The sequence below is a fragment of the Globicephala melas genome, chromosome 1, assembly GCF_963455315.2.
Source record: "Globicephala melas chromosome 1, mGloMel1.2, whole genome shotgun sequence".
Lineage (NCBI taxonomy): Eukaryota > Metazoa > Chordata > Mammalia > Artiodactyla > Delphinidae > Globicephala > Globicephala melas.
In genome coordinates, this window is record NC_083314.1 from 261,052 (window position 1) to 276,891 (window position 15,840).

At 37.7% G+C, this 15,840-nt stretch overlaps 1 protein-coding gene across 2 annotated transcripts in view; it reads left to right on the forward strand.

Annotated features, from left to right (window-relative positions):
- Positions 1-15,840, forward strand: part of KDM5B (lysine demethylase 5B) — an 85,100-nt gene that overhangs the window by 18,706 nt on the left and 50,554 nt on the right. For both annotated transcript variants that reach the window (XR_009563155.2, XM_030844390.3), the window contains exons 2-4: positions 6,042-6,119; positions 7,467-7,589; positions 8,243-8,413. Coding sequence is in view for 1 of the 2 variants with exons in the window: in XM_030844390.3 (XP_030700250.1) it covers positions 6,042-6,119; positions 7,467-7,589; positions 8,243-8,413 (372 nt within the window). In the remaining variant the exon portion in view is untranslated. The remainder of the gene's footprint in view (positions 1-6,041; positions 6,120-7,466; positions 7,590-8,242; positions 8,414-15,840) is intronic.

A 15,840-nucleotide genomic window follows, 5' to 3' on the forward strand; every position in this document is an offset into this window, starting at 1 on the left:
TGTTGCTGTGCGCGGGCTTTCTTCAGTTGCGGTGAGCGGGGGCTACTCTTCCTTGCGGTGCGCGGGCTTCTCATTGCAGTGGCTTCTCATTGCAGAGCATAGGCTCTAGGCGCGTGGGCTTCAGTAGTTGTGCAGGCTTTGGTAGTTGTGGCATGCAGGCTCGCAGGCTCTTGAGCACAGGCTCAGTAGTTGTGGTGCACGGGCTTAGTTGCTCCCCGGCATGTGGGATCTTCCCGGACCAGGGCTTGAACCCTTGTCCCCTGCATTGGCAGGCTGATTCTTAACCACTGCGCTGCCAGGGAAGCTCTCTTCTTTTTTAAAGGTTATACTCCATTTATAGTTATTGTAAAATGTTTGCTTTATTTAGGGGAACTCTTTAACCTGTGTTGAAATTGCTATGATGAAAAGTGCTGGTTGGCCACTAGATGCTAACTAGAGTTAGGCTGAAAGGATGGGGTCCTTAAAGGTAAACTTCAGAGGTCAGTTGCTCCTTGAAAGTTGAGGTTGCATTCACTTCTTGTTAGAGGAAAATTACATTTCAGTGGTCAGAACTTAATGTCATGTAATACTTGTTATTTTTGCTTTATAATAAAACAAACTTTACATTTGTAATTTCAGTTCTTACCATAGTCCTGAAAGTAGCTATTGTTCGTACTTTACAGATGGAAAAGTTGAGATTCCTAAAGTGGTGGTAAGAGAAACGAATCGCAAATTCTGGTCTTATGACTTTCAGTGCGTTGCTCTTTTTTTTTTGGTCCTATACTAATCGCCTGCTTACCTTCTGAGGAACAAGTGTCTTATCCATTATTAATATGCTTGGTTAAGTAAAAAGAGAAGGGATTGAAAGAAAGTGGGTTGGGGTAGTGAGATAAGAACCTGAAGGTGCAAAATTTTTAAAGGAAAGCCGGACATATTCTCAGGACCTTTGTTTGGTTACAGACCCCTTTGAGACCCTGGTGAAAGCTGTGAGCCTTCCCAGAAAAATCCACATACACTCAGTTCTATTTACAATTTAAATGCCTAGGCTTTAGGGTATAAAAGTGTGGTTCCATAGTCTAAAAAGGAAATCCTCAAAATAAAGTGTTTTTACTAGTGGCTCACTGAGGACCGGAGATCTTAAACAGGCTTTGAACAAATTGGTGGCTAATTAAAGCTGCCTGGGGCCAAGTCTGCCCGGAGGGAAGTAAGAAGCGGCACTAGCATTCTATTTACCTTTTTGGGAAGACTTGGAACGAGGCCTTTTGTATTGCAGAGCTTTCCTGACAGACACCGCCTTCAGTGTTGTCAGGAGCCGCATAGGTGCCTGGGGGTTCGTAAACAGTACGTCTGATCTTGTCATTTATAAGTGGGAATTTATACTGATTATGCTGTGCCGTGTACTACCTCTTCCATTTGTGCAGGTGTCTTAAGGATATCTTACTGACAGACCATTTAATTGATGAGAAAGTAGTCTTTTAAATTGTATTTCATATATGTGTTACTGAAATCTTTATTAAGGTTGATAAATCTTAGGCTCAACAGAAAGCTTTTCTAACTTGCCTTAAAATACTAAGATAAATTCTTTGTTTGGATCCTTAAAAGTTTCCCCGAAGTTCTGTGGTAATGTTGATAACACAGAAACTATAAGAACCTGTATTAACAACACTGAGTTTACCTCTGCTGGCATTGGATTAAAATCCTGTGAGTGCATTTATTCAGTGATGACTGGGTTTGATAGAATATACGCAATTAGAAAAATGCTTTGGTTCTTAATTCATGTTGTTATTTGTAAACTAACCAGAATGTGCTTTTGAGGCTGATTTTTAATTGGTTTTGTCTGCAGGGAATCAGAGAACTAACTTGTAGTGAGCTCTGTAGAGGGTATACTTTCTTGTTTTGCTGATCATTAGGTCTTAAAATGATGTCAGCCTCTAGAAAGATTAAAACAGTATTCCAGTATGTTAAGTATGTGGATGCTAACAGTGGATCATTTACAGAGTGAATTTTCATGGTGTTTTTGAAAAATCTTTAGCATTCGATGAAAGTTATTTTCATACTGGCCAATTTTATAACTTCAAACATTTCTCTCAGTTAAATGTGTGGTAACTTACTTTTGCTTGGTTAGTGCTAGGACTAAGGAAAATGTTTACCTGGTGTTTCTCAGGCCTCTCTGAGGGTTTTTAAGCGTCGATGGCCTACTTAACTGCTTTCCCAAGGAATATGTTTTTTAATGCTCAGGAAAATAATTGAGCTTTTAAATAATATAGCTGTACTTTTATTCTGAAAGGGTTAAAATAAAACCATTTTAAAGTTTTTAAAGGAAATTAAGATGAATTTTAGCAGGGAATTTACATGGAACTCCTTGCAGTCTATTATCTTGTTTGTATGGAAATGCTGGTTTTTTTTAAAAAAATTATTAATTAATTAATTTTTGGCTGCATTGGGTCTTCGTTGCTGAGTGTGGGCTTTCTCTAGTTGCGGTGAGCAGGGGCTACCCTTAGTGGCGGTGTGCGGGCTTCTCACCGTGGTGGCTTCTCTTGTTGTGGAGCGTGGGCTCTAGATGTGCGGGCTTCAGGAGTTGTGGCATGCGGTCTCAGTAGTTGTGGCTTGTGGGCTCTAGCGTGCAGTCTCAGTAGTTGTGGCGCACGGGCTTAGTTGCTCCACAGCATGTGGGATCTTCCTGGACCAGGGCTCGAACGCATGTCCCCTGCATTGGCAGGCGGATTCTTAACTTGTGCGCCACCAGGGAAGCCCTGGAAATGCTATTTTTATGTTAGGAAAAAAATGATTTTATGAACCATTTTATTGGTAGAGGCTAAAAGTTTTGGTTAGATTACATGATATCCCTTTTAGATACTTAAGTGTCAAACCAAAAATTATCACGTTTCTAAATGGAGATTTTCATTATTTATTTGACTACTTAATTTGTTTTTTTGACTACTTAATTTGAGGATTATATTCCTGTTTGAAATTTTTCACTTCTTAGAGGCTTTAATATGGTCTCTTTCCTTCTCTGATGACTTTTTGTTGTTGTTACCTCTTTATTTACTTTTTTTTTTTTTTTTTTTTTTTTTACGGTACGTGGGCCTCTCACTGTTGTGGCCTCTCCCGTTGCGGAGCACAGGCTCCGGACGCGCAGGCTCAGCGGCCATGGCTCACGGGGCCCAGCCGCTCCGCGGCATGTGGGATCTTCACGGACCGGGGCACGAACCCGTGTCCCCTGCATCGGCAGGCGGACTCTCAACCACTGCGCCACCAGGGAAGCCCTGATGGCTTTTTTTTTTTAATTAAAAATCTTTTTATTGAAATTAGTTGATTTACAGTGTTGTGTAAATGGCTTTTTTCTGCATGTAGAAGTCATGGCCCAAAGAGGGCAGACTTTGCCAAGAATATCTTTGTTCTAATATGACAGTGAGCATTGCAAATAATATGTAATCGTTTTATTGGAGTAGAGCTTTACAGCTGACAAAGTCTCAAAACCGAATGACATTTATTCCATTTTCTCTCATTCTTGTAACCAGAGGAGGAGACAATTTGCAGTGATCTGTGTTTAATGAAGGAATGATCTACTGACACAGTTTTAGTTTTAAACGTATTATACCCACTGTGTGAACTTCCTTAGTGACAGATACATAGTGTTTTCACTTTGATGTTTGATTTTTAGGATTTATTTTATTTGAAAATGGGTTCAGGCTAAAACAAGTATAAATTAAATAACATACATACATACAAAGACACAGCTCACCTTAATTTATAAAACTTTAATATGTAGACTTAAGATGAGATTAATTTTTGTATCGTATTTTGGGAGTAGAAGGCATATTTGATTCATTGGAGGATATCATTATACATTACTCATAAATCTTAATCTATAAAAATTGCAGGTCATTTGGACAGTATGTTAATCATTTACTTGTATATTCTGACACATTGTCTTTGATATATTTTTGGTCTAACCTTCAACCCAGATCAATTCATTTCAGAAAGCCTACAGCTTCTATAAAGTATTAGAGAGCAAAGCTCTGAGCAATATCAAGTCTTCCATTAGCCTGCCACAGAATATTAAGAAGCGATGGGATTTCCTTCTGCTACGTTGTATTATGTATAATTAAACACATTGCTTTCTTTATCTTTAGTTATCAAGGTAAACAAAAATCACTGTAATCATTTTGACCCAGGATGGCGTAGGTAGTATTTTTTTAAGTTTATTAGCAGTACAGTATATCTTTAACTGGCATTTAAACATTAGCCATAGTCTTTGTTGAAGAGGCTGTATGACAGCATTAGGCACTTGAAGTCCTGATCTGTCATTGACTTCTTAAACAGTATTGCCATTTTTTCTTTTCTTTTTTTTCTTCCTATTCTTTTTTGGGGTGGTAGTAAATAGCTTTGTACCAATTTGTAATCCGCTTTTTTCCTTTGAAAAACAATTGTAAAATTTACTTTTTAACATAACATTTAATCAGGCATTGCTGGTGGGCATTTTTACTTAAGTGTTTGTATCACAAAAACAAAACCAGTTTTACTTTTAAACTAAAAGCAGTGATAAACTCCAGCAGTATAAACTTGCAGTAAATAACCTCTTTCCCCCTTCCTATTACAACAGTCTTTAAAATTTACATATGTTAACACAAATTTCCATGTTTCAGTTTTTTACTCATCCACTGTTGGCTATCTTTCCATGTTTATAACATCTAGGTATTCTTTATTACTGCTGTAGAGTATTTTATTGTTATTTACAGATGTACCAACATTGTATTAACTTGTTCTCTTACTCTAAAATAATTTATTATTTAATAGGTATTACTTAGTGTATTTAATATATTTCCGATCGTATTTAAGATGGGTAAGGAAGCAAAAGAAAAATCACCTATAATCCTACCAAAGACAAACCGCTGTTAACCATTTTGCTGTCTCTTTCCAGTGTTTTATTTTTCTATTGCACAGCCTGTTTTTCTTTCTTTCATAAAATATATATAAGGAAAATTTTCAGTGTCAATAGAGCTATATAACAGCATGAACGTTTTTGTCTTAAAAAATTATGTTGAAATATTAAAATACTGAATAATATAAAATACACCATTGTAACCATTTTAAGGGTGCATGCAATTCAGTAACATTAAATACATTCACAGTGTTGTACAACCATCACCACTGTCCGTCTCCAGAACCTTTTCATTATTCCAAACTGAAACTCTACCTATTAACACAGCATAATTTTTATGCCTTTAAACTATTCTCTTATCATGAACATTTAAGTTGTTTCCAGTTTTCTCCACTTACAGACAACAGTCCATACACATTCTCCTTCCTGTCTGTTTTCTCCTGATAGCAATTCTTCCAAGAACCTGTATCAGTAGATATGTTAAGGGTGATTCTTAAAATTGGTTTTGGATGTCAGTTTTTTTCTTTTCCCCCCACAGAAGAACTTATCGTCAACTTTATAATAAAAGTTAATGTAGGGCTTCCCTGGTGGCGCAGTGGTTGAGGGTCCGCCTGCCGGTGTGGGGGACGCGGGTTCGTGTCCCGGTTCTGGAGGATCCCACGTGCCGCGGAGCGGCTGGGCCCGTGAGCCGTGGCCGCTGGGCCTGCGCGTCCAGAGCCTGTGCTCTGCAGCGGGAGAGGCCGCAGCAGTGAGAGGCCCGCGTACCACAAAAAAAAAAAAAAAAAAAGTTAATGTAACTGGGTTACATATATTAAAATACAGTCTGTAGATAATTTGACATTAATATAGCTATTTTGTAGGAGGAGAGATACTTATGGAATAGAGGAGTCAAAGTCTTTTTTTGCCTGAGTTGATGATTTTTCAACGGCAGTTGAGGCTCAGTGACGTTGTTGGTTGGAGGAGTGCTAGGCGGGGTGTGTGCAGAATGTGTCATTTGGAGAAGGATCGTCATACATATTCTGCTGTTCTGGTGGAAAAAGAGTTAAGAAACTACTGCCCTGTGTTCTGACTCATTAGAGATAACATGCTTTACTTAACCAGGGTTTTAACTTTAAAACCATTTTTTAAATGTCAGAATTATAAATTTTTCTAATGAAAACCTTTGCTTCTCCACTAGGATTGGCAGCCACCATTTGCATGTGATGTTGACAAACTTCATTTTACCCCACGTATCCAGAGGCTGAATGAATTGGAGGTAATGTCTTAACTACAATGCTGGTTGCCTGTATTCCAGCGGGGGCTTCTTTGAAAGAGGCTGTGTCACAAATCTAGTGGTTTCAGTGAAGCGAAAACATGGCTAGTAACTGATAATCATGGTAAAACAAATGGCGATAAGCCTTTGCAACCAACCCAGTTTCATTAAAAACACTGATTTTTGTCAGTAATTGCCAGCCTATTAATTAATAAATGCATTTAAATCCTTCTCAATCTAGGTGACAACCAATAGAGTTTAGGTTTTGAAAGGCATGTGCTTTCAGAACCATTTAATGGAAAAGATTCTCCAGCTCTGATATTCTTCCAAAATACATGTCTTCAATTAGATTTAATAACACACTTTACTTTTCCTAGGAGGAGTGAATAGCACAGGGGATTCTCTAGAGAAGAGGTAGTATTTCTTCTTTAGTCTGTGGGCGACTTAAGCCCTAAAGTGCTGGGTGAATAAGGCTTGGGTATTGATAGCATAGAGGTTCATTGTTTATATGAATGTTTTGCTAATCTGATTTTCATATTGAACCATGTTTTGTTTTTCTATACTAAACCAAACATTCTTAACTTAAATGGCACATATGCCCACTGGAATTCTGTGGGCATTGGCAGTAGTAGCATCTAGTGTATGTATTTTCAAGTATTTCAATGTATTTTCATGTTGAGCTTGAAAGATGGGGAGGTGGGTATTAACTTTGACGTGGTTGGGAATTTCTGAATATTGATCTCAATTTTGGTCTTGTGCAAGATAAAAGTCTTAAAACTGTCTGACTTAATTTCACAATGAGAGGAAAGAAAAATGACAAAATTTTAAAAAATGACTTGTAGGTGACATTAATAATCTGTTAAGGGAATAACATTTAAGAAAGTTTCTGGTTTTCTGTTATCTTTAAGTTATCAGGACTTTAAAGATAAGTGGTTCTGTTGTAAATCTGCTTTTAGATTTGTGTTTGAGCAAATCAGAAAATTTGTATTCTTAGAGAACAAGACTTTAAAATACCCAAACTGTAAAAGGACGAAAGGGGCATATAGAATCTTACTTATGATACTCCATAAATAAAGCACCTCTCAGGTCGCCTATTTATGTTACGAGAGGACTTACTGAGTGTGTAACTACTACTTACCTGGCACATGGTAGGGGCTGAATTAAATTTTTGTTAACGTATAATTATTTAACCAGTTTTATTCTGTATATTTTGGGGAAGTTTCCCCTATTGAATTCATAAGTGGTATTGCACTTAAATAGTCTAAGGATGAAAATATCACATGCACAGGTAATAGACAGGAGCTTTATAATAAGCTAGGTAAAAGTAAAACTCAGTTCTTTGTCATTTAGGCTCAAACTCGTGTAAAATTAAATTTCTTGGACCAGATTGCAAAGTACTGGGAATTACAGGGAAGTACTCTGAAAATTCCACATGTGGAGAGGAAGATCTTGGACTTGTTTCAGCTTAATAAGGTAAAAGCCTAATGACCATCTTTCTCATTGAATAATTTTTCTGACAGCATGAATTTGATCTTCTTTGCCTTAAAATAAGAAACTTACTGCTTGAAATATGTAAAATAAATTCTTCATTTAGTTTTGTGATTAAATTGATCTCTGCTTGTCTGGTCTGAAAGCCTTATCTCGTGAAATATTTTGCTGCCACCTGTTTTTTGGTAATTTTTAAACTTCGTAATGGTCCTCTTAGATATTCCTGTCTGTTTTATTGTAGACAAGACAACAGAGGCTTTCAGTGTCCAAGTTGACCAACTGAAAAGGCTGAGTTATAATTCTTATCTTAAAGTTCATTTCAGTCTAAAGCCTGCATTATTTCCACCAGACATGCTGCCGTTCTTGCTACTCCTCAGTTTACTAGAACCTTTTCTTTATCAGAGATTTCATTGCTAATTTAATTCTTCCTCATGGAAGATCTTGGCTGCTTTGGGGAACTGAGAAGTAGCTTTTGGAGGGGTACAAAAAGTTTATGGAATATGCTGTTAAAAGCAGTGTTTAAAATTTCTAGTTTAAAATTAATAGTGCATATATATATATATATTTTACTTGGAAAATGTATTTTTAAAAGATGACCACAGCCAAAAACTAATTTCCTTTGCTGTTTTATTTAACAGTTAGTTGCAGAGGAAGGTGGATTTGCAGTTGTTTGCAAGGATAGAAAATGGACCAAAATTGCCACCAAGATGGGGTTTGCTCCTGGCAAAGCTGTAGGCTCCCATATCAGAGGGCATTATGAGCGAATTCTCAACCCCTACAATTTATTCCTGTCTGGAGACAGTTTGAGGGTGAGTGGGGCTAGCCTTAACCTGTTTTATTTCACTGCTTATTGGCACATGGTCTTTGGGAGGAATGAAAAAGCCTTGATTATGGGTGGAAGACTTGCTTGGAAGACTTTTGTTTTATGGATTTTTTTCCTCCAATGTTTTAGTTCTGTTTTGAGAGCAACCATACTAAGAAGGTTTGGAGTGAATAAGGTTACAGAGGAAATATTCTTTTGTTATCAAAAACTGAAATCTGTATTAACTTTGCTATAGATGTTCCTTTCTTACAGCAGTTGGTTATTACCTACTTGTTGCGGCTTATGCTTTTGCATTCGCTTACTGTTTAAAGTGTATTCCTGGTTGTCACATGAAAATACAACATGTGAAATAACTTGCCTGCCTGCTCTCTTTTGCCAGCTGAGGTCTCTGAGGTCTCCAAGGAGATTTTCATAGAATGTTGACATTGGTAGAGAGTAGGGGACTCAGTAATGCTGGACAGCTCATGGAGCCCTCTGCTAATAGTTCGTATGTAACTGTGTTTGTTTCCTTACAAAGGTGGTATTTGCCAAATTATTCAGATAAAAACATTTGTTCTAATTAAAAGCAAAACAATATTATAAAAACTTCCCACTTATTTTAGGCCCTGGTAGAAAGCAGAATGTCATAATTGTTTACACCCTTTGAGATATTCTACACTAGAGCAGTGAGCCCTGTAATTTTAGAAATTGTTACTGTGCTATAGAGAGGGAGGAAGATCACAGCATAGTTTCCGAGGGTAAACCTGCTAATCAAAACTCTGTCTTGATACAGACATACCATCTGGAATGCTTAAATCCTATAGGTTTTCGTAGCATTGTGTTTTTCTTTTCTCTCCCCCTTGATTCCAGGTGGGCTTTCTTCTTAGCCTAGAAAATGTGACTAATACTCAGAAACTTGTTTAAAGAAATGTGCACTGTGTGAATGTTTAGTGAACCCATGGATGAAATTGTTTAAAATGTTGTATATGGAGCCTTTATGTCTCTGTTTTATAGTCAGATCTACATACAGTTGCCCACAATAGATTTTCTCCTTTGAACCTTCTTATCTCGGTGTAGAAGTTAGAAGAATAAAGGGAGAGAGAGAGTCTCTCTGCTTTATGGGTTTAGAAATAGCTCGTCTGTATACTTAGAGAGGCCCTAAGTTTCATAGTTGAAAAGTGGGTAAGCATTTATACAATCATAGTCTGAAAGGAACAGGTATTCAAAGATACCGTTTACATACATTACATCTACAACACAGATAAATATCTGTTGAAGGGCCTACTGATACATGTTCACTGTGGAAAGTATAAAAACAAAGGAAAGTATGATGAAAATAAATCCCTTCTAATCCTCTCATCTGTTTTTTCTTTCAAGGCTATTTTTATGCACATATACACAAATTGGAAGTGTATTCTTTACATATACAGTATTTTTCCTGCTTAACGTGTCACTGTATATTTTTGAAGATACAGGTCTTTTGGGTTTTTTTTTTCAATTTATTTATTTTTGGCTGTGTTGGGTCTTCGTTGCTGCGTGCAGGCTTTCTCTAGTTGTGAAGAGCTGGGGCTACTCTTCGTTGAGGTACTCAGGCTTCTGGTTGCGGTGGCTTCTCTTTTGCAGAGCATGGGCTCTAGGCATTCGGGCTTCAGTAGTGGCAGCACACGGGCTCAGTAGTTGTGGCTCGCAGGCTCTAGAGGGCAGACTCAGTAGTTGTGACGCACGGGCTTAGTTGCTCCACAGCATGTGGGATCTTCCCAGACCAGGGCTCGAACCCGTGTCCCCTGCATTGGCAGGCGGATTCTTAACCATTGTACCACCAGGGAAGCCTGAAGATACAGATTTTAATGACTCTGTGTCATTCCATTTTTATACCCAGAACTTGATTTGATTTCTCCTGTTGCTGAATTCTTTTTTTCTTTTTGGAATTTTATTTTATTTTTTATACAGTAGGTTCTCATTAGTTATCTATTTTATACATATTAGTGTATATATGTCAATCCTAATCTCCCAGTTCATCCCACCACCATCACCCTGTCCCGCCACTTTCCCCCCTTGGTGTCCATACGTTTGTTCTCTACGTCTGTATCTCAATTTCTGCCCTGCAAACCGGTTCATCCGTACCATTTTTCTAGGTTCCACATATATGCGTTAATATACGATATTTGTTTTTCTCTTTCTGACTCACTTCACTCTGTACGACAGTCTCTAGATCCATCCACGTCTCTACAAATGACCCAATTTCACTCCTTTTTTATGGCTGGGTAATACTCCGTTGTATATATGTACAACATCTCTTTATCCATTCGTCTGTCAATGGGCATTTAGTTTGCTTCCATGACCTGGCTATTGTAAATAGTGCTACAATGAACATTGGGGTGTAATGAACATAGGGGTCTTTTTGACTTATGGTTTTCTCTGGGTATATGCCCAGTAATGGGATTGCTGGGTAGTATGGTGATTCTGTTTTTAGTTTTTTAAGGAACCTCCATACTGTTCTACATAGTGGCTGTATCAATTTACTTTCCCACAACAGTGCAAGAGGGTTCCCTTTTCTCCACACCCTCTCCAGCATTTGTTATTTGTAGATTTTCTGATGATGCCCATTCTTAACTGGTGTGAGGTGATAACCACATTGTAATTATGATTTGCATTTCTCTAATAATTAGTGATGTTGAGCAGTTTTTATGTGCTTCTTGGCCATCTGTATGTCTTCTTTGGAGAAATGTCTATTTAGGTCCTCTGCCCATTTTTGGATTGGGTTGTTTGCTTTTTTAATATTGAGCTGCAAGAGCTGTTTATATATTTTGGAGATTAATCCTTTGTCCGTTGATTCGTTTGCAAATATTTTCTCCCATTCTGAGGGTTGTCTTTTTGTCTTGTTTGTAGTTTCCTTTGCTGTGCAAAAGCTTTTAAGTTTCATTAGGTCCCATTTGTTTCTTTTTGTTTTTATTTCCATTACTCTAGGAGGTGGATCACAAAAGATCTTGCTGTGATTTATGTCAAAGAGTGTTCCTCCTGTGTTTTCCTCTATGAGTTTTATAGTGTCTGGTCTTACATTTAGGTCTCTAATCCATTTTGAGTTTATTTTTGTGTATGGTGTTAGGGAGTGTTCTAATTTCATTCTTTTACATGTAGCTGTCCAGTTTTCCCAGCACCACTTATTGAAGAAACTGTCTTTTCTCCATTGTATATCCTTGCCTCCTTTGTCATAGATTAGTTAACCATAGGTGCATGTCTTTATCTCTGGGCTTTCTATCCTATTCCATTGATCTGTATTTCTGTTTTTATGCCAGTACCATATTGTCTTGATTACTGTAGCTTTGTAGTGTAGTCTGAAGTCAGGGAGTCTGATTCCTCCAGCTGCGTTTTTTCCCCTCAAGACTGCTTTGGCTATTCGGGGTCTTTTGTGTCTACATACAGATTTTAAGATTTTTTCTTCTAGCTGCGTAAAAACTGCCATTGGTAATTTGATAGGTATTGCATTGAATCTGTAGATTGCTTTGGGTAGTATAGTCATTTTCACAGTATCGTTTCTTCCAATCCAAGAACATGGTATATCTCTCCATCTGTTTGTGTCATCTTTTTTTTGTTTGTTTGTTTTTGCGGTACGCAGGCCTCTCACTGTTGTGGCCTCTCCCGTTGCAGAGCACAGGCTCCGGATGCGCAGGCTCAGTGGCCATGGCTCACGGGCCCAGCCACTCCGTGGCCCGTGGGATCTTCCCGGACCGGGACACAAACCCGTGTCCCCTGCATCGGCAGGCGGACTCTCAACTACTGCGCCACCAGGGAAGCCCTGTTTGTGTCATCTTTGATTTCTTTCATCAGTGTCTTACAGTTTTCTGAATGCAGGTCTTTTACCTCCTTAGGAAGGTTTATTCCTAGGTATTTTATTCTTTTTGTTACAGTGGTAAATGGGATTGTTTCCTTAATTTCTCTTCCTGATCTTTCGTTGTTAATGTATAGGAATGCAAGAGATTTCTGTGTACTTATTTTGTATCCTGCAACTTTACCAAATTCATTGATTAGCTCTAGTAGTTTTCTGGTGGCATTTTTAGGATTCTCTATGTATAGTATCATGTCATCTGCAAACAGTGACAGTTTTACTTCTTCTTTTCCAATTTGTATTCCTTTTATTTCTTTTTCTTCTCTGATTGCCGTGGCTAGGACTTCCAAAACGATGTTGAATAATAGTGATGAGAGTGGACATCCTTGTCTTGTTTCTGATCTTAGAGGAAATGCTTTCAGTTTTTCACCATTGAGAATGATGTTTGCTGTGGGTTTGTCACATATGGCCTTTATTATGTTGAGGTAGGTTCCCTCTGTGCCCACTTTCTGGAGAATTTTTATCATAAATGGGTGTTGAATTTTGTCAAAAGCTTTTTCTGTATCTATTGAGATGATCATATGGTTTTTCTTCTTTAGTTGGTTAATATGGTGTATCACATTGATTGACTTGTGTATACTGAAGAATCCTTGCATCCCTGGGATAAATCCCACTTGATCATGGTGTGTGATCCTTTTATTTTTTAATTTTTTTCCCAACTTCATTCATTTATTCTTTTATTCAGTGGTTGAACAAATATTTATTAAACATATATGTATGAAGACTCTGTTAAATAGTTTAAGCACTCTGGGGTGAATAGAGGCATCAACAGATACAATTCTGTCTTTATACAAGTTACAGTCCAAAGGGATGATTGTGCAATAACCAAACCGTACAAATACATAATTACCAGCTGTGAGATCTTGTACCAGTTACTCAAGCATACTAAGGTTTAATTTCCTCATCTGTAAAATGTGTCATTAATAGTGTCAACATTATAGTGTTTTGTAGGGAAATGAAATGATAAAATGCATATAAGATACAACACAGTGCCTGACATATAGGTAGTGAAAACTACCTGTAAGTTTTCAACGAACAGTCACTATAGCATTCTGCATGTGAACACTAATTGAGAGTAAAGATATGGGACAAATTTTCCTTTTCTAATTCTTGTAAGGCCACATATCACGCATCCAGAGGAGCGCTGGGGACCCTCGTGGAGCCTTGTGTGAAAGATGGTGTTCTTCAGTTCACCTGCTCTTCCTGACTTTTATTCTTTTATTTTCTGTTGTTTTTTTTTTTCACACACCACACTGTATTTTATTTTTACAAGAGATATATCAACTGATACCAAGCATTGTAAATGGATGACCACAACAGGAGTAACAATGATTGCAATTACCAAACACGAAACACACTCACACTATGTCATAATATTGACATTCAGTTCAGGAATCCTCAACTGTAACAGCTCCTTTACTTTGCTGTGAAAATTGATTTGTATATTTTTTGTCTCTGAGTCCTTGTGGGATTTTTTTTTTATTCAAACAGAAAGTCATAAAAATTATAATCATCCTCATCAGTTCACTCAGTCCCATGTAATTAATTGTTTTTTCATATTGATCTTTTGTTAGCACTTTTATGAATTCATCAGTTTTCCGTTAGAGTTCTGAAAATGCTTATTCATTCAGTTCAGCAGTATAGTCAGTTACCAGAAACCTGTACTTGTCAGTCTCTTCCATGAATTCCTTGAAGGTGAAACCCTTTTATAGGAACATTTTTGCAAAAGCATCAGAGTACACCCAGAACTGTCTGTAAATGACAAAAGACTTAAAAATGACCACGGTTAAAGATTTGATGAAAGTTCATAATAATGCAATTGACAAGGAAATTTAGTTATTTGTGAGATGTACATTTTAAAGTAGTAACTAGAATTATGACTTATAACATTATACCAGAACATACAAGATTTTTAGAAATTTCATGTAATGTCTGAAACATTTATATTAACATATTTCCATACAAATAACCCAAAGAAAGTTTAGTATAAGTTTCCTGTTTGTTTGTTTGTTTTCTTATACTGCAGGTTCTTATTAGTCATCAGCTTTATACACATCAATGTATACATGTCAATCCCAATTGCCCAATTCAGCACACCACCATCCCCACCCCACTGTGGTTTTCCCCCCTTGGTGTCCATACGTTTGTTCTCTGCATCTGTGTCTCAACTTCTGCCCTGCAAACCGGTTCATCTGTACCATTTTTCTAGGTTCCACATACATGTGTTAATATATGGTATTTGTTTTTCTCTAACTGACTTACTTCACTCTGTATGACAGTCTCTAGGTCCATCCACGTCTCAACAAATGACTCAATTTCCTTTTTATGGCTGAGTAATATTCCATTGTATATATGTACCACATCTTCTTTATCCATTCATCTGTCGATGGGCATTTAGGTTGCTTCCATGACCTGGCTATTGTAAATAGTGCTGCAGTGAACATTGGGGTGCATGTGTCTCTTTTTTTTTTTTTCTGTATGCGGGCCTCTCACTGTTGTGGCCTCTCCGGTTGCTGAGCACAGGTTCCAGATGCGCAGGCCCAGCGGCCATCGCTCACCGGCCTAGCCGCTCTGCGGCATGTGGGATCTTCCTGGACCAGGGCACGAACCCGTATCCCCTGCGTCGGCAGGCGGACTCTCAACCAGTGCGCCACCAGGGAAGCCTGCATGTGTCTTTTTGAATTATGGTTTTCTCTGGGTATATGCCCAGTAGTGGGATTGCTGGATCATATGGTAATTTTATTTTTAGTTTTTTAAGGAACCTCCATTACTGTTCTCCAGAGTGGCTGTATCAGTTTACATTCCAACCAACAGTGCAAGAGGGTTCCCTTTTCTCCACACCCTCTCCAGCATTTGTTGTTTGTAGATTTTCTGATGATGCCCATTCTAACTGGTTTGAGGTGATAACCTCATTGTAATTTTGATTTGCATTTCTCTAGTAATTAGTGATGTTGAGCAGCTTTTCATGTGCTTCTTGGCCATCTGTATGTCTTCTTTGGAGAAATGTCTATTTAGGTCCTCTGCCCATTTTTGGATTGGGTTGTTTGTTTCTTTAATATTGAGCTGCATGAGCTGTTTATATACTTTGAGATTAATCCTTTGTCCGTTGATTCATTTGCAAATATTTCTCCCATTCTGAGGGCTGTCTTTTCGTCTTGTTTATGGTTTCCTTTGCTGTGCAAAAGCTTTTACGTTTCATTAGGTCCCATTTGTTTCTTTTTGTTTTTATTTCCATTACTCTAGGAGGTGGATCACAAAAGATCTTGCTGTGATTTATGTCAAAGAGTGTTCTTCTATGTTTTCCTTTAAGAGTTTTATAGTATCTGGTCTTACATTTAGGTCTCTAATCCATTTTGAGTTTATTTTTGTGTATGGTGTTAGGGAGTGTTCTAATTTCATTCTTTTACATGTAGCTGTCCAGTTTTCCCAGCACCACTTATTGAAGAGACTGTCTTTTCTCCATTATATATCTTTGCCTCCTTTGTCATAGATTAGTTGACCATGGGTGTGTGGGTTTATCTCTGGGCACTCTATCTTGTTCCATTGAT